This window comes from Ogataea philodendri (assembly GCF_020536065.1).
Source record: "Ogataea philodendri strain CBS6075 chromosome Unknown scaffold16, whole genome shotgun sequence".
NCBI classification, from domain to species: domain Eukaryota; kingdom Fungi; phylum Ascomycota; class Pichiomycetes; order Pichiales; family Pichiaceae; genus Ogataea; species Ogataea philodendri.
In genome coordinates, this window is record NW_025763930.1 from 123,350 (window position 1) to 148,813 (window position 25,464).

A 25,464-nucleotide genomic window follows, 5' to 3' on the forward strand; every position below is an offset into this window, starting at 1 on the left:
AGAAAAAAATAACAATAAATTCGCGTTCAACAAGGTTAATTATTTTGTACAATTTTTTTTATTTACATGTCTTCCGAGGACAAACAGAAACCGGCGCTTGTCTTTGGTGGGCTGACTCCATTTTTGGGGAAGGCCGTGGCGCGCCTGTCCAAGAGCGATCCACTTGTGGAGGTGCGATTGCGGGAGCCCGAGAAAGCAGAGAATACAGAGTCTGGTACGGTGGAGTACTGGAAGACCTTGGCCAAGCGGGCCAACATTCACATCCAGGATCCGGAGGAATTGGATTCTGAGGTAGCCAATGGCGATGTGAGTGCGACAAGGACTTCGAATCTATCGTTGTTGAACGGACACAGAGACAATACCCCGGCAATTGAGAGTTTGCCAGCGAGAAGCCTCAAAAGTCGCAGTGACGACTTTGGGTGGTTCCGCAGGTCAAAGGAGCGGTACGCGCGGTACCTTGAAACGTCTGCGCGCGAGGAGCGGGCCTTGTATGAGCAGATCCAGAACGAGTACCTCAACGAGCGCGAGAGCCTGCGTCAGCTAGAAGAGGATGAGACTCGTGCAGCCCGTCTTGCGGAGTTCCTAAGCAGCATGAGAGCTGGGCAGGAGGCGAAGGAGCAGGAGGAGGTGGAAAGTGAGGAAGAGAAGGAAGTGGATGTCGAGGAAGAGAACGATGAAGTGGCAGAAGAGGAGCCAGAGGAGCCAGAGGAAGAACAGTCAGAGGAAGAGGAATCTGAACAACTAGACGAACACAGTGAACAGGACAGCGACAATTCCATTGAGGTGATCGAGCTCGGATCGGAAAGCGAGGAAGAGCCGATCGTCGAGAACGTGGGACGCTACGCCGGCAAGACTCTTCCCCGTCTGAACCACTACTTGAGAATGCAGGACGTCGAGGCTGAAGAGAGCGAGGAGGAGGAGGAGGAGGAAGAGGAGGATGAACAAGAAGAAGAAGAAGAAGGAGAGGAGGAAGAGGAAGAGGAAGAAGAGTCCGAACAGGAATCTGACGCTGCGGACGTCTCCGTGGCCGAGTCCAGTCCTGAACAGCGGTACCAGAACCTGTTTGGCGAGAGCTCTCAGGCAGAAGAGTCCGAAGACGAGCCAGAGCAGGAGTCCGAACAGGAATCGGAACAAGAATCCCCTCAGTCGTCGGACGTCGACCACATCATGTCTGAGGCCGACCATGTGCTCAACCAGCCGATCAACGACAGCATCTACTACTCCTACAACGAGCCAGGAGACATCACCGAGAATATCGACTGGACACAGATTGCAGCTCTCGCGCAACAGGACCTTCCGTCGAACCAAACCACCTATGAGGACGAGGTTGACGATACCACGCGGATTGTTGTTCCTGCTGACCAGACCCAGTCGCACACAATCGACGAGTCGATTCTCGATCCTGAGCTGTATCAGACAGCCATTGAGGACGACCATGAAGAAACTCAGGAACAGGCCGCACAGGAACCTGAACCTGTTCCCGAATCTGTGAAGATGCCACCTCCTGCACCTAAACCGGTCAAGATCCCGCCTCCCATTGAGCTTCCAAAACGCGTCCCAACTCCCGAGTCGCCTAAACTAAACCCAGGCCTACTGGATCTGTTATCTGGAGCTTTCGAGGTCCACAACAAGGCCACCCAGGAACCCGAAAACGAAACAGAGCACGCTGAAAAGTCTGTCCAATTTGTGGAGCCAGAGGAGTCGACTCTTGCCGAGGAAACTGTACAGACCGAAGGTTTGGTGGAAGCCGAGTCGACACAGATGGTGACGGCAGACGAAGCTGACACCACGCATATTTACGAAGAGACTGCGGACGGTACAGAGCTGGTGACAGCACAAGAGACAACTCTTGGGGCCGAGGAGCTTGAAACCGCGCACGAGTTCAGCGAGACCGCGTTTGAAAGTGCGCTCGATATTGACCAAGAAGGTCCGCTTGAGATTGTTGCAGAGTCGTCCATGATCGAAAACGTGGACAGCGGTAACGAGTCGATCGACCAGGAAGCGTATGCTACTGCTCTAATGAACACGCGGGTGGAGGACGACGACGACACGGAGTCGGTGATAGCCAACCAGACTGTGTACTACGACGAGAACGAGGCCGAGGAACTGCTGACGGCTGTTGACGACGAATCGGACTCGGAGATCGTTGTTGACTCTGACGAGTCGCTGGATGAGCAGGAAGTGGAGGAGAACATTATGAAAGAGTACGAGACAGAAGTTGTTGGAAAGCGGCCACTGGAGGAGGAGGACAAGGAGGAGTCTGTGAAACGGCCCAAGGTTGAGAATAGTCTTTTGAGCTCGCTGGCTCAGTTTGCGTCCGAGGCGCTGATGGACATCTCGACGCCTGAGATTTCAGAGTTTGCCGAGGAGCAGGCGGAGGATGCAGAGGAAGTGGAGGCAGAAGCGGAAGAAGTTGTTGAGGTCATTCCTGCTCAAGACGAGTCCGAGTTCGTGACTGCCGTTAACGAGTCGGAGGCCCAGTTGGAGGCCCAGTCGGAGGAGGAAGAACAGGCTGAAACGACAGTTATCCATGTTCCGCTGGAGGAGTCTGCGGACTCTGACGAGGAATCCGCCGTGGAAGCTGAAGAGGCGGCCGCACCCGAGCCGGAAGAGGTGGACGAAGTCGAAGAAGGTGTCGAGACGATACAGGTGCCTGTTGAAGAGGAGGAAGCAGAGGCTAAATCAGAGTTAGAGCCACAGGAGGAATCAGACGTGGAGCCACGGGGAGAGCGGCTAGAGCACCCAGGCAAGGCAGAGGAGCAGCTCGAATCCGAGCAAATTGTCGAGTTCAATGAAACTCCCGTTAGCGAACCAGCTGATGCGTCCGGCGACGTGGCATCTCAGGAGGAAGTTGAGGATATCGAAGAGCCCCAGGTTTCTTTCCCCGTGCAGTCTTTCCCACGCTCGTTCCTGAGCTCTTTGAAAGACTTTGTGTCGGGTACCATGATGGACATGGACGAGAGCGGCGCGGAGCAACCAGAGGAATTGGAGGAGCCAGAGGAATATGCCTTGGAGCCGCAGGTTGAGGCCGTCGAACCGGAAGAGACAGAAGAAGTGGAGCAGGACCGAGACCAAGCAGAGGAGGAAAAAACCGTCCATGAGGAGGAAGTGGAGACCCCAGAGGAGCAGGAAGAAGCTCTCAACACTGCCCTCGAGCCTGAGCTGCCTGAGGAAGCTGATGAGACAGCGCTCGACGAACAGGAGACTACTAATGATGCCGAGGAGACTGTTGTTTTGGAGCCCGAATCGGACCACGAGATTACGGAGGTTGGCGAGGTTGACGTTGCAGAGACACCACGCCGTGGAATCTTCTCTTTCCTACAGAGCTTCACCTCGAAGACGCTGCTCGACATCACTCCAAAGAAGCAGGAGCATGAGCAGGGGGAAGAAGTGGAAGAAGTGGAGGAAGTGAAGGAAGAGGAAAAGGAGGAGGAAAAGGAGGAGATAAAGGAAGAACAGGAAGCGGAAGCGGAAGGCAAGGCCTCAGAACAGGAAGAGCCATTCGAGCCATTCGAGCCAGTCGAGCCAGCCGAAGAAAATGAAGCCCCTGAAGCTCACGAGTCACCCGAACAGCCGGCTCAAGAGATCTTTGTGCCTCCGGAGCCGGAAGTCTCTGAAAGGGAGTCTTCTGTGGAAACGATCGTGGTCATGCCGGAGAAGTCGCCAGAGAAGTCGCCAGAGTACTCTACAGAGGAGTCTGCTGAGGCGGCCGTTGATGAACAAACTGAACCGTCTCCACAAGCAGAATCACCGCCTGTGTCTCCTGCTACCTCCCAGCCAGAGCCGGCGGAGGTGCCCACGATAGTGGTGAAGCCAGACCCTGTTGTGCTGGGAGCCGTGCCGTCGCTGGCTGCCGAAACCAACTCGGACGAGGAGCGCGAGACGTCGCCCAACAGACGCACACGCAGCCGGGGCGACAGAAAGCGCAAGGGCGAGCAATCCTCGGAGACGGCGAAACGGCACCGTGTTGTTTCTGACTCGAGCGACGGTGGGCGCAAGCCGCGCACGCGGTCGCTGGTGCGCAAGGACCGGTCGTACCGTGCTCCGTCGCCGATCAAGATCACGAGCAGCGGGATTTCCACACGGAGCGGACGAGTTCTATCGTACGAGCTGGACCAGAAGCCGGAGGTGAGTCCGCCATCGTCGGCGCTACCAAAGGCGGTGAAGGACCTGGTCACTGAGGCCGAGACGTTCATCGAAGAGGAAAAGACCAAGGAGCTGAAAGATCTGGTGGACGAGGCGGAGAAGTTTGTGGAGAAAGAGGATAAGGAGGAGTCTGAGGAGGCAACGGCGCGGCGGTCGCGGCGGTCGCGCGAGCCGGAAGATACCAAGAAACGCATTCCTCCGCCAAGACGGCTCCGCAGACGTCGCAACAGGAAAAACTAGATAGATGATAATATATTGTACATTAGCTATTACTCGTAGCTATTACTCGTAGTCGTCTTCTTCTTTGGCGTCGACCCGCTCTGCGACGGCCTCGCACGCGTCGACCCAGTCGGAGTAGATGTCGATTGGCTGGGACAGCGAGTTGATTGGCGACTGGAACGACTGGCCGCACACCTTACACGACAGCATGCCGATGTTGATTTTCTTGTCGAGCGTGCAATTGACGGACTTTTCGTGGTTGCAGAACAAACACGAGAACTGTGTATCAAGCGTCTGTTTGACTTTCTTGGCTGGAGCGGCCTTTGTTTTCCGTTTTCCCTGGCGGTTAGTGAACGGCGAATTTAAACACTTACCATTTGAACAATAAAGAAAAAGAATTTAAGTGAAATATTTTTGTGAATTTTTTGAATTTTTTTCAAATTTTTTAAGTCCTAGCACTATGCCACCTAAAAGAACCAAGAAGGCTGCCAGTGCCATCAAGAAGGGCAAAAAAGTTGTTGGGGAGGTTGTCACGCCGAAGGTCGCCGACGAGGGTTTTTCTCTGAACGAAAAGGCCGTGAAAAAAGCAGTTTCTGAGCTGATCAAGTGGAAAGAGTCTTCCAAGTCGGATAAACCACAGCTGTTTGATGACGATGACGACACCAGCTTGTACCTGCAACTGACAAGCGTCAAGTTTTTCAACAAAAAACAGGGCTTCAAGCCGTCTGTGGTTGCTGTTCCGCATCCAGTGTACGATCTGGAAAACGACTTCAAGGTGTGTCTGATCGTGAAGGACGGCCAGATCAGCGCCGAGACTCTGGCGAAAATTGAAGCAGAGAACATCCCACACCTGTCCAAGATCATCGCCGCCCAGGAACTCAAGGGAGAGTACAAAAGTTACGAGGCCAGAAGAAAACTGCACAAAGAGTACGACCTGTTTCTGAGTGACGAAAGTTTGATCACCGCGCTTCCTAAACTGCTGGGCAAGATCTTCTACTCTACCCCGAAACTGCCGCTTCCAATTAGACTCACCACCAAGGACAACGTGTTCTCGGTGACGACGTTATCGAACCAGATCTCCAAGATGGTGAACTCGATCCACTACGTTGCGCCTATGGGTGTGAATCTGACCCTGAACTTGGGCAGTCTGCACCAGCCGCTAGACCATATCTGTGCCAACATCCAGGTTTTGGCGCAGCACTTTAAGAACCAGCCGTTGAAGACTGTCCAGTTGAAGCTGCTGGAGTCGCCAGGCTTGCCGATCTACGTTGCCGACCAGATCTTCTCCGAGAAGGACGTTGCTGAGAATGAGACAGACGAGCCAAAGTCCAAGGACCTCGAGGTTAGACTGTCCAAGTTCGAAAAGGGACTGGTCGAGCTGGCTCTGGATGAAGAACAGGTCGACAAGATCGTCGGACGCAAACAGAAAAAAGTCGACAAGCTCAAGAAACAGGAGTCCAAGCGCGGCAAGGAAAACCAGCCGGGCTCGGCCGCCAAAAGAAGAAGAAGAGCCTGACTCCAGGCTATCTAATGTACACTCTATAATTTTTCAATATAAAGACCGGGCTGTGCTGGAAAATAATTATCTGTAATGGTGACAAACACGGTTGTGGTGACCGACAAGCATCTTCTTGACGAGCGGAACAAGGATCTGTTGGCCGAGTTTGAGACGACGGTACGCGAGTCTGTCCCGTCGGGCGAGTCGGTGTCTGTTTCTGTTTTACGGTCTTTGCGACGGGTCGTTTTGATCTTTGACCAGATCGACACTGCAAAGAAAGTGTACGAGGCTTTGCAGAGTCAAGGAATTTCTGCAACCTATTCGCTGCGCAACACGAGCGTCGTGGACTCGGACGCGACGGCCGCTGGCGGTCTGTTGATGCCACCTGAACGCCGCATCGAGCTACAGTCTCCGCCTCCGTCGCCGTATCTGGGGTACACCCAGGAGCCGGAAGAACCACCGGAGCTGATCACGATGACCGAGCCGGAGTCGTTCTCGCACCTGTTGTACCAGCCCACGCAGGACGATCTGGACAAGGAACGGGTTTTCAACAGCAAGGAGTCGATCTCCAACATCCCGCTGCTCGTCGTGGACAGAGAGGAAGGAGAAGCTCTGCGCAAACGACAGCAAGATATACAGCAAGAGAAGTCAAGCAAGCCATAGCGAACATAAATATAAAGTGTCTAAATAACGTTCATCTTAACGAAATAGCAAGTCCCAAGGAAACAACAAGCATGAACTCGGTCGCGTAAAGAGCGATCTTGGGGTCGATCTCGATTGTCTTTGAGTAGATGGTGAGTAGAGCGGTTGGTGCGAGGATGAAAAGCACGTTTCTGATCATGGCGATGCATCCAAAGTACTCACCGTTGCGTTCTGGGTACGGGTAGTATTTCAGCACTGCTGAGTGGAGAACCGGGTCGAGGATCGAGGAGAAGCCGCTGAAAGCCACGCTCGAGTACATCACCAGCTGGTTGGGTGCGAGAATCACCACCATGCGTGCAAGCACGTCCATTCCGAGAGAAAGCATAAAGAAGATACGGTCGATGATGTCGATCTTCTTTGGCTTTTTGGTGAACTTCTGCGACAGGAACTTGGTGAACCACGGGTTGAACGCCAGAAGCACACACGACTTGGTCATGGTGGTGATTCCGGCGTACGTGCTGAGCTGTTTGCCGGCCCAGTTGAATTTGTATGTTCCGTACAGAGCAATCACGATTCCGGCTCCAACGGTGGACGAGAACGTGAGCATGTCGATGCATATTAACTTGATCACGTTGTATCTGGCGTTGTAGTCGAGATTTCCGTTTTCGTCGTAGCTTGTGATCCACAGCAGTTTGAGGGACGAGAAAAAGTTGTTGAGCGACGAGGTCTGTGCGCTGGTCGTTGACAGTCTTCTCTTCTTAGACATGAGTCTCTTTGGTCTGGACTCCGGCAACAACAGCGCTCCCAGGAAGAAAATGAACGTTTGGAAAAACGTTCCGATCTTCAGCACGGTGACGGAGGTCACAGGCAAAATCCCGCCAACCAACGGGCCCGCGGTGAGTCCTCCATACAAGAACGCTGTGAGAATGGCCAAGTTCTTGGGCCGGTCGGCCTCGTCCACCAAGTCAATTAAATAACTGTTGGACATCCCCATAGTAATAAATATTCCTCCTCCGATGGCGGTGCTCGTCTCTGCCAGCAGATACAGCGCCGTGGAGTAATGGTAGGCGTTGTTCACAAACAAGTACAGCTTGAACCAGGAGCAGAACACGAGCATAGCGAGATTGAACATTAAAACCGGTCTTCGGCCGTACAAGTCACTCAGATTGCCCAGCTTGATACTGACGGCGACGGTGATCAGTCCGCTGAGAATAGTTCTCCATTTCTGCACTGAGGCCAGCATATGTTGCACTTCTGGCGACCGACACATGATCGGATGGGCAGGGTGGGCCTCGTTAGCTTTTGAACAGATCGCGTCCAAAACAAGCGAGATCTCGATCGAGTCTCCCATGCTCAATCCAACACAAAGCAAGCTGATAAACGCACAGATCATGGCCACCGAAGGTCTCTTGTACCACGGAAGCTTACTGTGTTCGGTTCTGCCTTGCAATAGCAAGTCCATGTCCGATTCTTCAATCTCATCAGTCGGAAGATAAGTCTCTTCAGTATCTTGTCTTGCTGCAAGACCTTCTTCCAAAACATCGTCTCTAAAGATGGCGTCCACCATTGGGTCGTCCAATGGCATATGGCCCATTGCCGAGTAACCTGACTTGGGCTTATCGATCAGGTTGTCCGACTCGTTGCTCATAGTTCAACAATCAAGGGGCAACCTTGAGCTAATAAATAGTGGCACAGCCGAATTAGCAAGCGGCACTAATTTTTTTTTAGAATTATCCACACATTTTTTTAAGATATTGATAACCCACAGATGACAGAAGAGGCTCATGGCCTAAAGGATAGGATCCCGATCAAACCTCTTTGCACGGTGATCGTAACCAACTTCTTTAGCAGCGAACATGATTCGGGTGTTCTGAACCTGATGGTGGACGATATTGTCTACGTGCTCAATACCCCAAATTCCAAGTGGTGGGACGGGATCGTGGTGGATCCCGCTGGAACCGTAATCAGAGGCTGGTTTCCTCCGTCATGCACCCGTGTGATCTCGCCCGAACCTACTCCGCACACTTCCGTGTCCACCACAAGAGAAGACCGTCGCACAGTGGACTCCCTGCCCGTGCAGAAAACGTCCTCTTCCGTTTCCCATAACTCGCTCCACACGCCAACCTCCACCGACGAACGCTCGCGCTCGATCAACCTCACCTCCATCGAGGAAATCGACTCCTATTTCACCCCCGTCTCGTCCCAGCCCAGCTTCAACTTCATGCCCGTCTGGATCCCGCAAATTACCCAGGACAACGAGTTCATCTACTACAATTCGGCCCTCAACGTCCATTCCAAGGAATTGCCGCTGATCAGCGCGGACTACGTCGACGATGGGTCTGCAGTCGAAATTCCCGACCCCTCCAAATTTAACGGCATTCCAACCGTGCCTATAGATGTGAAGGAAACAGTTGAGCCCCAGCGTCCCGCAGATAAACCAGAAGACCCACCCCAGCAACACATCCCAACACGCGAAACCTCTGTCTACTGCCAGGCACACTCAGACGTGTCTCTATGGTACAATCCGGACCTATTCTACCATTCTCCAGGAGACGTCACCAATTGGAACATGATGATCAAAAGACTGCGTTACCTCGTCGGCATGTGCATGGACGCGATGAACAAAAACAACCAAAAGCTTTTTAACATTCATCTGAACCACGTCGGGTCTGATATCACCCTTCTTCACCAACTGAGTAACCTGATCATCAAGGACCTGCAAAATAACAACATTCTCGAGGCGGTGAAACAGCTGTTGCGGAAAATCACCACTTCCCTCATGCAACTGACCATCAATGGCCAGCTAGAGTTTGTGAGTCTGCGTATGGAGCAGACCAATTCAGACCCCGAGTCCGACGACGAGCCCGAAGGATCGCCGGAAAATAGCTGTCGGTTTAGCGAAGTGTACTACAAACGGGCCGAGATCAATGGTATCAAGCTGCTGAAAAGAGTCGACGTTCTCCGCGAGATCTTCATGAACCTCAAGTACGAACAGAACGTGGATCCAAACGGTATTCCGCTTCTGTACCCGAGGTTCTTCAAAAACAGATTCCACGCAGGTAACCTGACGAATCCGTTTGACGATATGGACAGTACATCAAATGTTGCGGAAAACCTGTTCATCGACCACCAGTCGCGCAAAAACAACATCCTGCTTAACGACGAAACGATCGAAAGTCTCGTGGAGGCCAGAAACCAGGCCTGTGAGCTGTTGAAAGAAGTTTCTGTGGTTCTCACCACTCCGATTCCAACAGAGACGAAATACAACGATTTCCTGGACGACCGCAACCTCAACATCTCGACGCTAATTTATCGCTGTGTGCCGTCTCTCAGTCGGTTCCTGAACCAGCTGGAGTCTATCGATTTCACGATTTTTGTCATGGTGAACCGACTATCCAAGAAAGAAAGACCTCAGTTTGAAGGTTTCTCCGAAGAGGAGCCGAGCGACTCGAACGTGTTGTTCTATGAGACCACGTCGAAACAGGTTGAACCGTTGTTGACCGAGTTCATGACTCTGAAGCAGAACCTGCACATTGTTCTGTCTGATCTGATCATTGACGCTCAGAACATGACCGTTGAAGATCCAGAGGTTTTCAAAGGACTGAAGGATGACGAGGTATTTTATGACAAGGGCGCACAATCTATGAAGACAGAGAAGTTCTCCCAGATGTTGATCAAGAATTTGCAGAAACAAGATCTGGAGAGCCTAGACAACGGGCTTTATCTTCTTGATTCGAACTTGAAATTACGTGCCACCATTTCCAAAGCCATGGAGCAGTTCAAGTTGCTGATTATTTCGGTGACCCAATTGAAAGAAGAACGTCAGACAATCCTGAACTACTGTTCCAGACTCATGAACACAGACTTCAACGTGGCGTCGCTGTTTGTTGCTGAACGGCACAACACAATGGTTTCTGCCAACAGTCAGTCAGAGTTCTATTATGAACGCAGATCCTCTTTGGACGGCGAACAGGAACTGCCATGGTTTTTGGGGGCCGACGACGACGAGAAGTCTTTGATTTTCGATACAAGCGGAGTGAAAGGTGGCCCGGTTGATGGTTTGATTTCGCGAATGGTCAATCCGTCGCATCCTAACGATGAGGAGTACAAGAACACGGTGTTGGCGTTGTTTGTGACGTTCATGACTCCTTTGCAGTTTTTTGACAGTCTGATTGCGCGGTACAACTTGGAGATGCCTGAAGGCTTGAGTTACGAGGAGTACAGTGTTTGGATTGACAGGAAACGCAATCTACAACGCAAAGAGATTATGAGACTTTTTGCCAAACTGTTTTCTGAAAAATGGTTGTGTCTGTATTCTTCGCCGGAGTTGTTGGACAAATGGAACAGGTTCATCACCGAGAATGAGGTTGACCCGAAAGTTGCCCAGCTGGGCCAGCTGGTGATTTCTATGCAGGAACAGCCGGAATGGTTTGCTGCGTTTGGCAATGGTAATCCTGTACCAGAAAAGAAAAATCAACGGCCACCAATCCCATTGATGTTGGGCAAGAACATTAGAAATGCTCCAAGATTGCGTTTGAGAGACATCGATGCGACCGAACTGGCAAGACAGCTGACTCTGATCCAGTTTGAGCTGTTCCACAAGATCGATAAGTTTGATCTTCTGGCAAGATCGTACAGGTCAGGACGGATTTTTAAGCACTCGTGTTTGTCCAAGTTTGTCAACATTGCCAACTTTATCAAGAACTGCAACCAGATTACGCACTTTGTGATCCACATGATTCTGCGGCAGCGGGATCTGCAAGCAAGAGCAGAAAATATCAAGTATTTTGTTATTGTTGCAGACAAGTTGATGAAGCTACGCAACTTCTCCAGTATGACTGCCATTGTGTCTGGTTTGAGCTCTACGTCCATTAGTCGACTCAAAAAGACTTGGTCGCACGTTCCGACACATATCGTGTCCAACTTTGAGAAGATGGACCAACTGATGTCGATCGGCAAGAACTACAGCGAGTACAGAAACGTTTTGAAGTTTATTAACGAGGACGAAGATCCATGTTTGCCGTTCTTGGGGATGTATCTGTCTGATCTTCGATTCCTCACGGACGGAAACCCTGATTACCTGCACGACTCGAACAAGCTGATTAACTTCAGCAAGCGACTGAACATCTATCGGACCATCGAAGAGGTGATTAAGTTCAACAATAGAAACTACCATTTCGAGAAGATCGACGAGCTGTGGACGTATTTGCGCGAGATCTGGAACAATCTGCCGGACGAAGACAAATTGTATAGCATTTCGCTCAAGCTGGAGCCGTTGGTGAGCTTGGTCAACCAGCAGCAGGACTCGGATAAAAAATTTCTGGGCATCAACGCGCGTGTTGCCTAGACAACCAATATATGAAATGACGTTATGAAGCGTTCTTTGTAGCTTTTTTGAGCAAGTATCCGTTGATTTCTTTCCGTAGCTGGGCGGAATCGTTTTCACAGGCATCTATCGACTGGTCGAACGTAGAGTCAAAGTCCTGGAAATCGCTCCATATTCCGAGAATCTCGTCTTTGGCGGCAAAGTTGACCACGGTCTCGTGGCTGTCGGACCCAGAATACCCTGAACAGGCAATAGCTTTAATATTTAGGCCAGAGTCAACCAAAGCGACACTCACACTGTTTAGGATATTTTTCAGAGTGTAGAGCAGCGAGTGGGTAGGGTTAAGCGCCACCACTTGCACAAAGATCTCAATAGACGACTTTGGGTAGTTTTGAAGCAAAATTAGACTCTGGTAGTTAGACAACAGAAACGACTCCAAAGAAGATACCAGTCTGTCTTTGTCGGGAACAATATTCTTCTGGTTATCTTTAAAGTTGTCCAGAGGCAAGAACTTGGACAGTTCAACGTTAATCTTCAAGTTGGCCTGGTCGTTGAACGATCTGGTGAAGTTTGGCCGGGGACCATAAACAGAGGTGATGATGATGGTTTTGTCATTCTCCAAGTACGAGGACCCGTTGCAGTTCTGAATAAGACCTGTTTCCAAAAACACCCTGGTATCTGGGTCCTGTTTGGCGGGCGCAGACTCGGCGAAAACCAGCGGCTTGACGTTGGCAGGGCCCAGGTTTCTTCTTCTATCAATATTCATTAAAAATAAATTTGTTTAGTTTTTCAATGAACCATCTTCAGCAATACATCACTCCGCTAATTGAGCATCCTGTTATTCAGGACGTTTTGAACAACCCAAACGTGAAGAATGCGTTGCAAACAGTTAGAACCAACGAGAATCTGTTTGTTTACGGCGTCTTGGGACTGACGGGAGCGCTTGTCTTGAAACAAGCGTTGAGTCCCACAAAGACGAAGAAGACGAAAAAGTCCGGGAAAAAGACCAAGAAACAACAACCGGTTGTTGTCAACCCACAGGAGGTGTCCAAGACCCAGATCGAGCAGATTTTGGCCGATTTCAACACTAACTACGTTCCGGCTATTGACGAGTATCTCGAGCAATTAAAGGTTTTATTGGCCGCGCCAGAACCATCAAAGAAAAAGGGCAAGAAGAAGACCGCAAAGAAACAAGCACCACCCCAGGTTTCCTACAAAGAGAAGTTGGAGTACCAATACTTGTACTTCAACGAGAACCTGTTGAAACTGTTGATGAAACTGGACTCGGTGGAGATCCACGAGAATCAAGACCTTCGTCTTCAACGCAAGCAGGCCATCAAGGCTATTCAGGGATATTTGAAACAATTGGACTCGTTCAAGCCAGATATCGACAAACTTACCAAAAAGGGCTACTAAGAGGCCTGTTGCTGGCTGTGCAAATAATAATTTTTTAGTGATTTTTTCTTCAACCATGGTGAAGGAGAATATCATTGGGAAACTCGATCTTTTGCAGTATAAGCACAAGCAGATTGATCCTCCGCGGTTCGAGATTTCGCGGAAGTTGGTAAAGTCGAAAAACAGCAGTCATTTCAAGCTTTTGACGCTTCCTAGAGCCGAGGCATTGGCAATGATCAAACAGCTCAAACGGCAGCTGTTTGAGCGCAAGTACCATTTTGCGTTTTCGAAGCTGGAGCGGCTGTTGCGCGGGACGGTGAAGCAGGTGTTGAAGACGAAGACCGTTTCTTCGAAAGAGACGGCCTTGTATGAGCAGTTGGACAAAGAACTAGAGACAGTGATCAAACAGAAGCTGGGGAAACTCGGCAGCAAGATCTTCCATGCGGAGGAGAATCGCGAGGTTCCCTCGGAGGAGTTCTGGCAGGAGCGCGAGCAGCTTCGCGAACGGCAGTTGGCGGGCGAGATGAACAATTTGGTTTCCAAGCTATTCAATAAAAACACAGTGAGGGAGGTGATACAGCAGACGGAGGCCAACTTCAAGCTGATTCTGGGCGTGAAGAAGGAGCGCAAGGAGAGGGAGGTTGTGAAGAGCGAGGCTAAGATTGAGACTGAGAGTGAAAGCGAAAGTGAAAGTGAAAGCGAAAGCGAAAGCGAGACCGGGTCTGAAGGTGAAGAGCAGAGCGACTCCGAGAAGCTGGACAGTATTTACTCTTCGTACAAGTCGATGGTTGCTGGCTCGTCGGACGAGAGCGACGGCGAGATCGAGCAGGGCGTGGACTACAACGAGGTCACGGACGAGGAGCCGAGCGCAGAGAGCGACGTGGACTACGAGACGGTGAAGGAGGAACGCAAGAAGCTGGGCAACGACGACTTCTTCAGCGGGGTGCAGGTTCCGGAGCTGGTTGGCGGGTACTACTCGGGCGACGAGGAGGAAGACGAGCTGGAGAAGGCCGACAAGGACATGAAGCAGGCAAACAAGGAGCGCAAGAACCGGCGTGGCCAGCGGGCCCGGCAGAAGATCTGGGAGAAGAAGTACGGCAAGAGTGCGAACCACGTGAAGAAGCAGCAGGAGCGGGTGCGGTCTGAGCGCGAGCAGCAGCAGCTGGCGTACGAGGAGCGGGTGCGGAAGCGTGCAGAGAAGCAGAGGTTGCTGGCCGAGAAGGAGGCTGCTAAGCCCGTGAAAAAACACACAAACCCAGAGGCCATGCATCCGTCGTGGGAGGCCAAGCGGAAGGCCGAAGAGGCGCTGAAAAACGTCAAGTTCCAGGGCAAGAAGATGAAGTTTGACTAAGTAATATACATCAGCACTGCCGTGAATATTTTTTTTCTTGTATGTTTAGCAGAGTGCAACTTTTACGACAGATGAGTAGTTCTATTGTGCCGCAAATCCAGCTGAACAAGGTTGAGACCCAGATAGTTGATCTGTTGAACGAGTACACGCGGTATTTCAACTCCACGCGGGTGTCTGACGTGCAGAAGCCGTTGCAACTTCGAATCACCGGAGGATGGGTCAGAGACAAGCTGTTGGGCCGAGAGTCGCACGACATCGACATTGGAATCGACCATTTGTCTGGGGTAGACTTTGTGACGAGCCTTCAGGAGTACATCCGTCGGGAGAAGGGCGAGAACACCAATACCAGCATGTACAAGATCGAGAAGAACCCGGAGAAGAGTAAGCATTTGGAGACATGTACGACGAAACTGTTTGGGTGGTCGATCGACTTTGTGAACCTGCGGTCGGAGAAGTATGCAGACAACTCGCGGATTCCGGAAATCGAGGTCGGCACGCCCGAGGAGGACGCTTTCCGGCGGGACGCGACGCTGAACTCGCTGTTCTACAACCTAACTACGGGCCAGGTGGAAGATCTGACGGGCCGGGGGCTACAGGACCTGCAGCAGGGAGTTCTGCGCACGCCGTTGGACCCGGTCAAGACGTTTCTGGACGACCCGTTGCGGTGTTTGCGGCTGATCAGGTTTGCTGCTACGTACAAGTTCACCATCGAGGAAAAGACGATGGACGCGATGCGGTCGGCGGATATCAAGCAGAAACTACGCGAGAAGATTAGCAGAGAGCGGATCAACGTCGAGTTCAAGAAGATCATCATGGGCGACCATCCTGTCTACGGACTGCGTCTGATTGACGATGTTGGGTTCTACCAGCTATTTGACTGTGAGGACGATGGATTTGAGACAGGTAATCAGCTCACCAGAAAGGCTTTAAGCGAGCTGGTGGAAAAGTATCCACAGATAGAGACAGCGGTGAAGAACCAGTCGCAGCTGGGACCGCTACTCCAGCAGGTTTACTCGTCGGAGATCAGCAAACAGTCCCTGTTCCTCAACCTAATACTGTATCCATGGGGAAACGAGACGGTCACCATCAAGAAGACCACGATACCGGTTGCAGGCCGTGTTGCACAGACAGCGTTGCGGATGCAGGTGAAAATCACCGATCTGGTGGGGCTGTGCTGCTCGTCGCTGGAGACGTATAAGAGTACATTTGGCGGCTGGAAGACGGCGTCGCGGGCCACCGTTGCTAAAACGCTGCTGATTCCGTACAAAGAAGAATGGCCATTGATGCTGCTGACGTATCTGGCCGTGGAACTTCTGCAGGGCTCTGGCGAGTCTGCTGTGCGCGACGCGGCCGAGTTTGTCCAGCACGTGGAAAAGGAGAACCTCACACAGGCACATCTGATCAAGCTGCTGCTGAACGGCAAAGAGGTGGCCCAACTGGCCAACAAGAAACCAGGCCCCTGGCTCTCTCGAGTGAACGAGAAACTGCTGTCATGGCAGCTGGATAACCCGTCCAAGACGAAAACAGACATGCAACAGTATCTGGCTACAATTACAGAGTGAATTATGTATCGCAACGACTAAAATGCATTAGCATATACTTAGATCTTCTCCTCGTTGACACCGTGCTTCCAAATAGCAACGAATGGAGTCACACCGTCCTCTCTGTAGTTGAGCAAGACGATCATGGCATCTGGATCCATAGACTCACCGGTGAAGAATTCCCAGTCCTTGAAAGAACCAACAACCTTCTTGACGTAGGCAGTAGCACCTTTCTCGAAAGCCTCAACCTGGTCTGGGGCATTCTCGGCCAAGTGGGCCTTCACCTTCTTCATGTAGCCCTTGATGTAGGTCAAGAAGGATTTCTTGTCGAACTGGGTCTGTTGCAGTCTGAAGGAGTACACAACGTTGTTGACGGTCTCGACACCGTCCTCAACGTCCTCACCACCGTCCTCAGCAGAAGGGTTGGCACCAATGTCAATATCGGCACCAGACTTCACCTGAACCATCTGGCAGTCGGCCTCGTAGATAGCTCCGTCGACTTCCTTGACGTCGTAAGCGTCGGAAAGCAACTCATCACCAGAAATCACGTCTTTGTAGATAATCATTATAAACAGGGAGATAATTAACAAGGTGAAAAAAAATTTTCATCAATGCACGATGCTGGTGGGAGATACTGCTGACGTCAGCAAGGTTTGGATGTTTTGCTTCATTCGATGCGGATGCACTGGCCCGTGGTTGTAGGGTCCAGAACCAACGCGAGCACGTGGTCCGCCACTTCGTCGGCAGAAATCTCGCGTCCTTTGAACAAGTCTCTGTTCACAGACTGGCCGATCTTGGTTTCTGCCACCAAACTGGGCATTAGTGCGTTGACCCGCACGTTTTTGGGAGCCAGCTCCACAGCCAGGTTTCTGGTGAGCTTGTTGAGTCCTGCTTTGGACGCGCTGTACACAGATGTTCCTGGAACCGTGTCTGTTGCCAGCACAGACGAGACGTTGATGATGCTGGCGTTGGGGAGCCGTGTCATTGTGCGCGAAAACAACCTGCACAGCACAGCCGGGGAAAGCAGGTTCACGTTCAGAATGTCCACCACCTGTTCCGACGACGTGGACGGCAGCAGCGAGTTTTGCGAGATCCCGGCACAGTTGACCAGGATGTTGATCTTTTTGTAGTTGGGCAGGTGTTTTCTGATTCTGCGTTCGAGCGACTGTGGTCTGAGCAGGTCGTAGGTTATTCCGTAATGCTTGTCTGAGCGGGGGAACTCCTGGTTGAGTTCATCGATGCGCGCGTTCAGACGACGCAGGTCCCGCGACAAGATCGTCACCCGGCACCCGTGGAGACCCAGTTTGTGTGCAATTGCGTACCCGATCCCGCCTGTTCCCCCCGCGATCAGGGCGTGTTGGCCAGAGAGCATTTTTTTATTAACTTTTTTCTACGTGCACAGCCCTATTACTGGGGCTCGGGGACCAGCGGCCGCACCAGCATGCAGCTGTTTTCGATGCTTACGTCGGAGGTGACGTAGTTGAACAGGGCCACGGAGTAGCCGCGCTGGCGCATCGCGTGCACACGGCTCTCGTCAATAGCGCGACGGGCCTGGTAGCCGATGCGAGTCCGTTCCTGGAGATTCAGCTTGGAGAAGTGGTCCTGGCCGTCTGAGGACGAGAGCCCCGGCCGCACACCGTTCGTGGTCCAACATGCCATCTTGGAAAGATACAGAAATTCCTGGGCGTTGATCCCGAACTTTTCTTGCAGATACTCTCTCGACTCAGGGAGCAGCCAATTGTACTTACACGCGTGACGACAGCACATTGCCACGAGAAACGCTCCGAACTGGAACTTGTCGTCGCGAACAGCGTTGATCAGACACCGCAACGTCAGATCAGTTGCCGTTCCGCACAAATGTTTGGATATCCCCACCACCTTACCTGGAGACGGGAGCTGTTTAACTGCTGCTGCGAGATCCAGATCTTTGATGTCTGACTTGAACCGCGTGACCTCTAGTCCTGCGACATGCGACTCGTTCTTCATTTTCATGTCGAACTTCATTCGCGGCGACTGGCGGTCGATAAGCAGAAACTGGTCGTTTTTTGCAACCACCTCTGGATCGGCCTCCAACGCACTAAGAAGATACCGCGAAAACTCTCCCCGGCCGCATCCAAACTCCACATACACGGCGTTTTCACCAAGAAGCTTCTCGTGGGCCAGATGGCCGATAAGCGACGACTGTTGCGTAACGTGCTTCTTGTTGCTGAGCTCGCTCAACCGGTCTTCCAGGCCGTGCTTGTAGTCGATCTGATTTGTTTCAAGTGGAGGCAGCTCCAAAGAAGTAAACTGACGGTCGAACCGCTGAATGAACTGTGCAAACTCGGCATAGTCCATAGGCTTGTTGCTAAGAGCAGGTTCATCCTGGACGTTGAAATTTTCCACCAGCCACGGGAACTCGCGCTGGTTACGCTCGAACTCCTGTCGTTTCTTCAACGCGTTGCACGTTTTCGTGTGGCGGGCCAGTTTGTCGGACCAAACGGTGTGCGACGGATCCAAAGGACATGGCACTCTGGTGATAGTTTTACCGTTTTTCACCTTGGAAAAGGACTCGCCGCCCGGCATGTGGTTGTAACAGAAAGGCGTGTCGCTACGGAGCTGGACCCCGCACGCACGGCCCTTGTTGGGCATCACAAAGGGACATCTGCGAATCGTCTCCGAAGACATGGAAAAATTATAAGGCTGTGGAAAAAATTACACTACTTGGACTGAATGATATTCAACAATATTCAATGATCTCGTATGTATACACTGGAGAAACGGAATGGTGGATGGAAATGGTGTTTGTGGACTATTTTTTCTCTAAAGAGTCTTCAAGGGTGCGCACATGACCCTCCAATTTTCTGATACTCTTTTGTAGCAAAAGCACGTCGGAAACGACGGCATCTGAAGAGGCCTTGTACTCGTCGAGCAAGTAGTAGTAGGCGCCGAATCCGGTGATCGAAACGCCGGTGAAAAAACCCAGCAACACTCCCCGCAACGAGGTGTTTGGTCTTCTGACTGGGGTCGCCACTGTTGATTGAAGTCTCTTTTGGATCACGGCAAACATGGTTTTAGAAGTCGAATTGCGCTGTGGTAGTGTAGCTGAGGTGTCGATCGGAGTTGTGTTGATGAATTGAGTAGGATTCCACCGTAAAGATTCGCTTCAAAGTGAGATTGCGTATCTCTTTGTATAACTTCTCCACCAAAAATTATTGGCTGGGAAAACAATGTTACAATTTTAGGAGGAGCCGGGTAAAAAGTTTTAACACTATAAATTAACCGAACAAGTCAAAGCCCATGTCGTCGTCGCTCTCCTCGTCGTCTTCAGCAGCAGCAGCAGTAGCCTCCTCAGCTGGAGCGGAAGAAGCAGCAGCAGCAGCTGGAGCAGCAGCAGCGTAAGCCTCTGGGTTGGCGATTCTGTCCTTGATGGCCTCAGATCCCTCGAAAGTGTACTCGGTAGCAACAGAAAGAGCAAGGATGTTCTTGTAAGTGTTGACAATCTGGTGAGACACAGCTGGGACGGTTGGGTAGCCAGAAGCAAGGGAGATCTGGGTGATGGTGGAGATGGCAGACACGAAGTGCTTGACCAACTCGTCATCGGTGATGTCCAAGATGGAAGATGGGAACACCTGGCCATCGTCGTAAACCTGAACAACAGTCAAACCGTAGGTGAACGGAGAGATGTTCAACATGTTCAACAAAGAAGCCTCGGAAGGTCCGACCTTTTGGTCCTTGGTCAAGATCTTAACGTCGGAGGTAATTTCAATGGTACCTCTGGCAATCTTGGTTGGAACACCCAAAGCCTGGAAGAAAGAGGTCTTACCTGGCTCCATACCGGTGTTACCAGCTGGGACGTAAACGTCAGCTGGAGCAATGGCACCGGCTCTGGCTGGAGCGGCAACCTTGTTGTCCAAGATGACGTTTCTGATAGACTTGAGGTCGGAGTTGGTGAAGATGAAACCAACATTACCTCTGACAAATGGCATCAACTTGTCAAAGTCTGGGTTCTCGGCGATGAATCCTCTAAGGGCTCTTCTAACCATGGTGTTCTTACCCATAAGGACAACAGCGTCCTGTCTAAGGGCCTTTCTAATCTCGTGCATTTGCTGAGAAGAGACGTTGTCGACACCAACGATGAAGACAGACTTGTACTCCTCAAGCAGCTGCTTGAGCTTAGAGAAATATTCGACCTTCTTGTCCTTAGTAGCTCCCATTTCGTTCTGTTTTAACGTTAGGCTTTTTAAAGCTAGTTGAGATAATATTCTTGCACCGGTTGGATTTTGACTTTTGAAAAATTTTAGGAGGGTGCGGAAACCATCTGAAAGTCACGTGATGTTCTTATGTTTTTTTTGATCCTTTCCCCGGCCCCTTGCCTAAAAAAGGGAGACAGCCAGCAGAACATTATTTCTTACCACCGCTAACTAATTGCTACCTTATGAACGTCGGCGAGCTCGACAAACTACTGCTGGAGCTGCCCTATGACGACCTCGACTCGGCGCTTGTCCAGTTCAAGGAACAACTCAAGCTTAACGAAAATACCCCGGCGTTTCTCCAGACTGTGTTCGACCGCCTGGTGCACGTTCTGGACAAGCTGGTGATTCCTGGGTTGGAGAACTATGTGAACGAGACCGACAGGGAGTCGTTGGAGAGCGCCTGTGACATCATCTGCTGGTTCTACAACACCTCCTACATGCAAAGTAGAAAGGGAGGTCCCGAGGTGATCTCTACCGATATGACACTCAGTTTGTTGTCCTGTTTGTGGACCAGAATTCATAATTTCACCGAAACGGAGCACGAAGGACTTGCGCTGGTCACAAGTACGATCCAGGTTGTTTTGGAAACGCTACCGCAGTCCAGTTATGCCCAGATCTTGGAATGGTTGCAGAACGTTGAGCCTCCCAGATACTCCAACACGGCAATGGACGATTTTTTCTATGCTTGTCTGCGATCTTTCACGGCGAGGATTGCACTGGACGAGCTGGAATCGATCACCACAAAACACGCACCGTCGAGTCCATCCCAGGGAGACTTCCTGAATACTGTATTGCAGCTGTACGACCGCTGGAGACCAGACGATAGCACGGAAAAGGGCGAGTACATTTTGGACCGCGGACTGAGTATCGTCAAGAAATCGCTCAGCTCTGAGCCCGCTACCGTGGTGCACGTCTCAGCACACGATCCGGAAACAGACCCCAATTGTTATAGATACTATCTTGCGCGCGAACAGTATCTCAAAAACCAAAAGAACCCGGACTGGGTGCAGATTTTCGAGAACGACGGAACCGTGGAGGTTTGCGAAATCGACGCAGAACTCGGCTCGCTCACCACCATCAGTCTGGACGAGCCAGTGATACAACGGTTCAAGGAACCCAAATCTAAAGCTAACGTTTTCCGCAGAATATACAGAGCTATCAAGCCTCGGAAAGTCGAGCCTGAAACACCGGTCTCTGGCCAACTGTCCACCATCTCGACACTTAAATACAGGTTTCTGGACTGGTTCTGGGGATTCTGGTACCCTGTGGATGACCATGAAGGAATGAGGTCTAGCCATTTGTCAAGAGTCAACTCACATCTGCTCTTCCACACAGACTCAGACGAATTGCGATAATATATCGCCTGTGATATCAGCCATGGAATCCACACCCCACTGCACTCTAGCCTTCTGCTTCTTGCCCTTAATCAAACTGCTATTTCTGATCTTTTCCTGTAGGAAGTATGACAGTCCTTTCAACAGAGTTGGCTGTTCTTTGCACTTGCTCAGCCGTTCAACAAGTGTCTTTTGGGTGTATTTCATGTCCTCTGTCTTCAATTTGCGGTCTCCTCCGCCAAACATCTTCTCCTCAGACAACTTGGCCACCACGTCCAGGAACGTTATCATGAAGATCTCCACGAAAAGTCTGGTGTCTTCGGTTGCCGTGAGGAAATTGACAGTACGTAGCACGTTCAACGGAATCGACCCTTCACCAACCAAATGGCCGTAAAGCCGCCCCAGATTCAGAATCCGGCGCAACTTCTGGTCATCATCAAGGTCGCTTGTGTCGTCCTCGTCCTCCCCCTCCAGCTCTTTCAACAGATCCCAGAGATTGAACTGGAGCGTCTTGCGCATTCCGTGGTCCTGGCACAGCTTCTTGGCCAAAAACGCATAGTACGGGTTGAACGCGGTCTCTATAGAAACACAATGCATCAAGATCCGCGGAATCTCGCGCTGCTGGGTCTTTCGCAGCCCCAGCTTCTCCAGCTTGGCAAACGCATCCATGTAATCGGTTGCTGACATAATCGAAACGAATATCGCACGTCTAATGTCGGTGTTCATGCGGTGCTGTTTGGCGAGCTCGAGCCAGTTGGGCTCGGAGCTGTCCAGCGCGTCGGTGACAGACTTGGAGTATTCCTGGTACTGTTGTTCCTGGTTTTCCTGGCCCTTCCATGCAGATCCAACGAGCCACCATTTACCCTTCTCCTTGATGCTTTCTATGTCGTTGAGAGAAACTTTGATCGGGTCGCCCGACCTGATCCGGCCGAGCTGTTTCTTACATCTGGTAACAAGACCAGAAGTTGCTTCCGACTCGATGCTCTTCAGCTTGTTGTTTTTCAGATTGGAAACGGTCTCCACCAAAAACCGTGCTCTGGTGCTGGAGTTGGCAGCAACGTTCTTGTTGAGCAAAAGGACGATTTCCTTTAAGGAAGTTGGATCGTCCGATCTTAGTTTGTATCCACAGGACCGGATCAGCTTGAGAAGCAGCTCGGTTCTGAACTCTGTTGGGTTGGAAATCAACTTGTCCAAAATTATGTCGTAAACCAGTCTCGAGGATAAAAGGTTCAGTTCGTAGCAGAAGCCAATGAGTCCTATCAGGTTAGAGGCTTGTTTCGACTGTTCCTCGGCCTCTATCAGCTCGCACAACTTCTCCACCAACGATTGAATCGCATACGCTCCAAACTCAACTCCTTGGAGTCCATACAGTGCAACAATAGCCGTAGCATAGAGCACAAGGAAACTGTCCAGCATCGGCGTCGAAACAAGCACAGACTGAAACACTACCTTGATGATGGCCTCGTTCACGATCTGCCGAGGGTTCTCAGCGTACAGCTGGTTCAGCTCGTTGACAACCGTCATCACTTGTGGCTCCGACAACCTGTTGAACGGACCTTTCACAGACCGCGTAATCTTCAGCATCTCCTCAGAATCGGTGCTTTCGAGCAGCTTACGTCGAAGACTTGGCGGAACATACTTGCCGGGAGCAACGGGGGCAACGTAGGGGTTTTCGCGCACGGCAGGCTGCGAATCCGACTCCTCGTCAGAAGACTGCAGTCCTTCCATTTCCTCTAATAGTTCTCTGTCCTCGTCGCCAAGCGACTCAGTAGACGAGTCTTCTTCCTCTTCCTCCTCTTCCATTTCGAGTCCGTCCAGAAGTCCGCCAACTATGTCGTCATCGCCCGTCTTTTTCAGACTGCTCTTCTTGGAGATTCCGAGCTTGCGAGCGTAGTAGTCGATATCATCCGCATAGTCGCCCGGAGGAGCATCGAACTGCTCTGGATCATCGTACTTCTCGGACTCGTCGTCAGAAGAGTCTCCAGAGACATTCTCGGAAGACTCTTCATCCAGATCGTTCTCCAGATCGTTCTCCAACTCGTCCTCTTCCAACGCGTCCTCCTCGAGATCGTCCTCCTTCACGACTTTGAACCCGCTGCTCTGTTTCTTTCCTTTCATCTTCATCAGCTGAGCCATGACGTCTTTCTGCTCGTCGTCCAGCTCGTCCTCCTGCTCCTCTGACTCTTCCTCCTCTGACTCTTCCTCCGCCTGCTCTGCATCGTCAAATCCTGAGAACTCGTCCTCAAACCCAGCGAACTCGTCCTCTTCCCCCTCCGACTCCACCTCATCCTCCTTCTTCTTCTTCTCCACGCGCGGCCGCTTGGCCTCTGCTCTGCCGTCTCCGTCTCGTCGTCTCTTCTTCTCCTCGCGCTGCTGCTTGCGTCGCTCCTTCCGACTCACACGCTGCTTCCCCCGCACAAATCGCTTGTCGTTCTCGTACCGCCCGCTCTCGGAAATCTGGTCCAGCAGGGCCCCTGGAATGTTCACTCCGTGACGGTTCCTCTTCATTATACCTGAAATATTTTTTTAACGGCTGTGCTTGTTAATTAGAATTTCCCTTGGCTGTGCTTCTTTGTGGCAAACATTCTAACCGATAATCTCACACCGTTGCAATCGACCATAATGTTCAAGAAAATCGACCCGAAACTGGTCACAGACGCAGTGTTCTTTGTGGGCGCCTCCCTGTCCATTTTCTATCTGCTCACCCACATCATGGGAGAAGAAGGCCCGGCAAGAACGCTTAAAGAGAACAAGAAGAAAGCCAAGCTGTCGCTGGAGAAACTCAAGAGATCCAACCCGGGACTCAACCTGACGTTGTCCGAATACGAGAAGGTCATTCTGAACAGCGTGGTTCCGCCAGAAGAGATCGGTGTTTCCTTTGAAGACGTGGGTGGTTTGGACGACATTATTAGCGATTTACAAGAGTCTGTGATTCTGCCGTTGACTTGTCCTGAGCTGTTTGACCAGTACGCCTCGCTTCTACAAGCTCCAAAGGGAGTTCTTTTGTACGGTCCGCCGGGATGCGGAAAAACCATGCTGGCCAAAGCTTTAGCTGCTAAATCCAAGGCCAACTTCATCTCCATCAGAATGTCTACAATCATGGACAAATGGTACGGCGAGTCCAACAAGCTTGTGGACGCTCTATTTTCGCTAGCAACGAAACTACAACCTTGTATCATATTCATCGACGAGATCGACTCGTTCCTTAGAGAAAGAAGTTCTGTGGACCACGAGATCACCGCCACTTTGAAAGCCGAGTTCATGACGTTGTGGGACGGCCTCACGTCTTCGGGCAGAATTTTGATCTTGGGAGCCACAAACCGGCCAGACGATATTGACTCCGCGTTCATGAGAAGAATGCCCAAACGGTTCTCCATCAGTTTACCAAACGACGAACAACGACTCAAGATCTTGGAAAAACTACTAGACGACGTCAGCTACGACTTCGAGCTCGACAAGCTCGTGCAAATCACCCAGGGACTAAGCGGGTCCGACCTTAAAGAACTGTGTCGCAACGCCGCAATTAACTCCACCAGAGAGTACATCCGCAAGAACGTGAAGAACGGCAAGCCAATCAACGCGGACGAGAAAATCATCCTGCGGCCGCTCAGTCTACACGATTTCGTTCAGAGCGTCTCTCCAAGCGACTCGTTAATCAAGAAACTCGACAGACTCAAGGTGGACCCCGTGGACTAGATTATATACGATGTACCGAGTTTCCGTCGACCCAGAATCACAATCATCTGCGTGCTATTGACGGATAAACGGGCCTCTGTT

General features: G+C 51.3%; 25 protein-coding genes across 25 annotated transcripts; 11 read left to right on the plus strand and 14 right to left on the minus strand.

The window, feature by feature from the left end:
- Positions 1 to 66: 66 nt before the first annotated feature.
- OGAPHI_003289 (uncharacterized protein) lies at positions 67 to 4,386 on the plus strand (the record flags this gene model as incomplete). The annotated part of the gene is made up of 1 exon (XM_046204252.1): positions 67 to 4,386. The coding sequence occupies one exon, from the start codon at positions 67 to 69 to the stop codon at positions 4,384 to 4,386; it is 4,320 nt and encodes a 1,439-aa protein (XP_046061796.1).
- Positions 2,433 to 3,353, minus strand: OGAPHI_003290 (uncharacterized protein; the record flags this gene model as incomplete). Its single annotated transcript, XM_046204253.1, has 2 exons — positions 2,433 to 2,815; positions 2,903 to 3,353. 2 exons carry the CDS (start codon positions 3,351 to 3,353, stop codon positions 2,433 to 2,435), a joined length of 834 nt encoding a protein of 277 aa, XP_046061797.1.
- OGAPHI_003291 (uncharacterized protein) lies at positions 3,579 to 4,575 on the minus strand (the record flags this gene model as incomplete). Its single annotated transcript, XM_046204254.1, has 2 exons — positions 3,579 to 4,218; positions 4,433 to 4,575. The coding sequence occupies 2 exons, from the start codon at positions 4,573 to 4,575 to the stop codon at positions 3,579 to 3,581; spliced, it is 783 nt and encodes a 260-aa protein (XP_046061798.1).
- Positions 4,576 to 4,825: 250 nt separating this feature from the next.
- OGAPHI_003292 (uncharacterized protein) lies at positions 4,826 to 5,881 on the plus strand (the record flags this gene model as incomplete). The annotated part of the gene is made up of 1 exon (XM_046204255.1): positions 4,826 to 5,881. The coding sequence occupies one exon, from the start codon at positions 4,826 to 4,828 to the stop codon at positions 5,879 to 5,881; it is 1,056 nt and encodes a 351-aa protein (XP_046061799.1).
- A 75-nt stretch (positions 5,882 to 5,956) lies between these two features.
- Positions 5,957 to 6,526, plus strand: OGAPHI_003293 (uncharacterized protein; the record flags this gene model as incomplete). Its single annotated transcript, XM_046204256.1, has 1 exon — positions 5,957 to 6,526. One exon carries the CDS (start codon positions 5,957 to 5,959, stop codon positions 6,524 to 6,526), a length of 570 nt encoding a protein of 189 aa, XP_046061800.1.
- Positions 6,527 to 6,557: 31 nt separating this feature from the next.
- On the minus strand, positions 6,558 to 8,153 carry OGAPHI_003294 (uncharacterized protein; the record flags this gene model as incomplete). Its single annotated transcript, XM_046204257.1, has 1 exon — positions 6,558 to 8,153. One exon carries the CDS (start codon positions 8,151 to 8,153, stop codon positions 6,558 to 6,560), a length of 1,596 nt encoding a protein of 531 aa, XP_046061801.1.
- OGAPHI_003295 (uncharacterized protein) lies at positions 6,907 to 7,482 on the plus strand (the record flags this gene model as incomplete). Its single annotated transcript, XM_046204258.1, has 2 exons — positions 6,907 to 7,016; positions 7,194 to 7,482. 2 exons carry the CDS (start codon positions 6,907 to 6,909, stop codon positions 7,480 to 7,482), a joined length of 399 nt encoding a protein of 132 aa, XP_046061802.1.
- A 120-nt stretch (positions 8,154 to 8,273) lies between the features above and the next one.
- OGAPHI_003296 (uncharacterized protein) lies at positions 8,274 to 11,852 on the plus strand (the record flags this gene model as incomplete). The annotated part of the gene is made up of 1 exon (XM_046204259.1): positions 8,274 to 11,852. One exon carries the CDS (start codon positions 8,274 to 8,276, stop codon positions 11,850 to 11,852), a length of 3,579 nt encoding a protein of 1,192 aa, XP_046061803.1.
- Positions 9,413 to 9,802, minus strand: OGAPHI_003297 (uncharacterized protein; the record flags this gene model as incomplete). The annotated part of the gene is made up of 1 exon (XM_046204260.1): positions 9,413 to 9,802. One exon carries the CDS (start codon positions 9,800 to 9,802, stop codon positions 9,413 to 9,415), a length of 390 nt encoding a protein of 129 aa, XP_046061804.1.
- OGAPHI_003298 (uncharacterized protein) lies at positions 10,979 to 11,377 on the minus strand (the record flags this gene model as incomplete). Its single annotated transcript, XM_046204263.1, has 1 exon — positions 10,979 to 11,377. One exon carries the CDS (start codon positions 11,375 to 11,377, stop codon positions 10,979 to 10,981), a length of 399 nt encoding a protein of 132 aa, XP_046061805.1.
- Positions 11,853 to 11,874: 22 nt separating the features above from the next.
- On the minus strand, positions 11,875 to 12,597 carry OGAPHI_003299 (uncharacterized protein; the record flags this gene model as incomplete). The annotated part of the gene is made up of 1 exon (XM_046204264.1): positions 11,875 to 12,597. One exon carries the CDS (start codon positions 12,595 to 12,597, stop codon positions 11,875 to 11,877), a length of 723 nt encoding a protein of 240 aa, XP_046061806.1.
- Positions 12,598 to 12,623: 26 nt separating this feature from the next.
- OGAPHI_003300 (uncharacterized protein) lies at positions 12,624 to 13,247 on the plus strand (the record flags this gene model as incomplete). Its single annotated transcript, XM_046204265.1, has 1 exon — positions 12,624 to 13,247. The coding sequence occupies one exon, from the start codon at positions 12,624 to 12,626 to the stop codon at positions 13,245 to 13,247; it is 624 nt and encodes a 207-aa protein (XP_046061807.1).
- Positions 13,248 to 13,302: 55 nt separating this feature from the next.
- OGAPHI_003301 (uncharacterized protein) lies at positions 13,303 to 14,577 on the plus strand (the record flags this gene model as incomplete). The annotated part of the gene is made up of 1 exon (XM_046204266.1): positions 13,303 to 14,577. One exon carries the CDS (start codon positions 13,303 to 13,305, stop codon positions 14,575 to 14,577), a length of 1,275 nt encoding a protein of 424 aa, XP_046061808.1.
- A 71-nt stretch (positions 14,578 to 14,648) lies between these two features.
- On the plus strand, positions 14,649 to 17,248 carry OGAPHI_003302 (uncharacterized protein; the record flags this gene model as incomplete). Its single annotated transcript, XM_046204267.1, has 3 exons — positions 14,649 to 16,114; positions 16,216 to 16,672; positions 16,766 to 17,248. The coding sequence occupies 3 exons, from the start codon at positions 14,649 to 14,651 to the stop codon at positions 17,246 to 17,248; spliced, it is 2,406 nt and encodes an 801-aa protein (XP_046061809.1).
- On the minus strand, positions 15,587 to 16,108 carry OGAPHI_003303 (uncharacterized protein; the record flags this gene model as incomplete). Its single annotated transcript, XM_046204268.1, has 1 exon — positions 15,587 to 16,108. The coding sequence occupies one exon, from the start codon at positions 16,106 to 16,108 to the stop codon at positions 15,587 to 15,589; it is 522 nt and encodes a 173-aa protein (XP_046061810.1).
- Positions 16,178 to 16,684, minus strand: OGAPHI_003304 (uncharacterized protein; the record flags this gene model as incomplete). Its single annotated transcript, XM_046204269.1, has 1 exon — positions 16,178 to 16,684. The coding sequence occupies one exon, from the start codon at positions 16,682 to 16,684 to the stop codon at positions 16,178 to 16,180; it is 507 nt and encodes a 168-aa protein (XP_046061811.1).
- Positions 16,786 to 17,490, minus strand: OGAPHI_003305 (uncharacterized protein; the record flags this gene model as incomplete). Its single annotated transcript, XM_046204270.1, has 1 exon — positions 16,786 to 17,490. One exon carries the CDS (start codon positions 17,488 to 17,490, stop codon positions 16,786 to 16,788), a length of 705 nt encoding a protein of 234 aa, XP_046061812.1.
- Positions 17,491 to 17,525: 35 nt separating this feature from the next.
- On the minus strand, positions 17,526 to 18,785 carry OGAPHI_003306 (uncharacterized protein; the record flags this gene model as incomplete). Its single annotated transcript, XM_046204271.1, has 1 exon — positions 17,526 to 18,785. The coding sequence occupies one exon, from the start codon at positions 18,783 to 18,785 to the stop codon at positions 17,526 to 17,528; it is 1,260 nt and encodes a 419-aa protein (XP_046061813.1).
- A 124-nt stretch (positions 18,786 to 18,909) lies between these two features.
- On the minus strand, positions 18,910 to 19,167 carry OGAPHI_003307 (uncharacterized protein; the record flags this gene model as incomplete). The annotated part of the gene is made up of 1 exon (XM_046204272.1): positions 18,910 to 19,167. One exon carries the CDS (start codon positions 19,165 to 19,167, stop codon positions 18,910 to 18,912), a length of 258 nt encoding a protein of 85 aa, XP_046061814.1.
- A 208-nt stretch (positions 19,168 to 19,375) lies between these two features.
- OGAPHI_003308 (uncharacterized protein) lies at positions 19,376 to 21,566 on the minus strand (the record flags this gene model as incomplete). Its single annotated transcript, XM_046204273.1, has 3 exons — positions 19,376 to 20,384; positions 20,564 to 20,943; positions 21,384 to 21,566. 3 exons carry the CDS (start codon positions 21,564 to 21,566, stop codon positions 19,376 to 19,378), a joined length of 1,572 nt encoding a protein of 523 aa, XP_046061815.1.
- Positions 19,398 to 21,708, plus strand: OGAPHI_003309 (uncharacterized protein; the record flags this gene model as incomplete). Its single annotated transcript, XM_046204274.1, has 3 exons — positions 19,398 to 19,495; positions 19,615 to 20,248; positions 20,551 to 21,708. The coding sequence occupies 3 exons, from the start codon at positions 19,398 to 19,400 to the stop codon at positions 21,706 to 21,708; spliced, it is 1,890 nt and encodes a 629-aa protein (XP_046061816.1).
- OGAPHI_003310 (uncharacterized protein) lies at positions 21,691 to 24,195 on the minus strand (the record flags this gene model as incomplete). Its single annotated transcript, XM_046204275.1, has 1 exon — positions 21,691 to 24,195. One exon carries the CDS (start codon positions 24,193 to 24,195, stop codon positions 21,691 to 21,693), a length of 2,505 nt encoding a protein of 834 aa, XP_046061817.1.
- On the plus strand, positions 22,400 to 22,894 carry OGAPHI_003311 (uncharacterized protein; the record flags this gene model as incomplete). The annotated part of the gene is made up of 1 exon (XM_046204276.1): positions 22,400 to 22,894. The coding sequence occupies one exon, from the start codon at positions 22,400 to 22,402 to the stop codon at positions 22,892 to 22,894; it is 495 nt and encodes a 164-aa protein (XP_046061818.1).
- A 114-nt stretch (positions 24,196 to 24,309) lies between the features above and the next one.
- OGAPHI_003312 (uncharacterized protein) lies at positions 24,310 to 25,383 on the plus strand (the record flags this gene model as incomplete). Its single annotated transcript, XM_046204277.1, has 1 exon — positions 24,310 to 25,383. One exon carries the CDS (start codon positions 24,310 to 24,312, stop codon positions 25,381 to 25,383), a length of 1,074 nt encoding a protein of 357 aa, XP_046061819.1.
- OGAPHI_003313 (uncharacterized protein) lies at positions 24,381 to 25,037 on the minus strand (the record flags this gene model as incomplete). Its single annotated transcript, XM_046204278.1, has 1 exon — positions 24,381 to 25,037. The coding sequence occupies one exon, from the start codon at positions 25,035 to 25,037 to the stop codon at positions 24,381 to 24,383; it is 657 nt and encodes a 218-aa protein (XP_046061820.1).
- Positions 25,384 to 25,464: the final 81 nt, after the last annotated feature.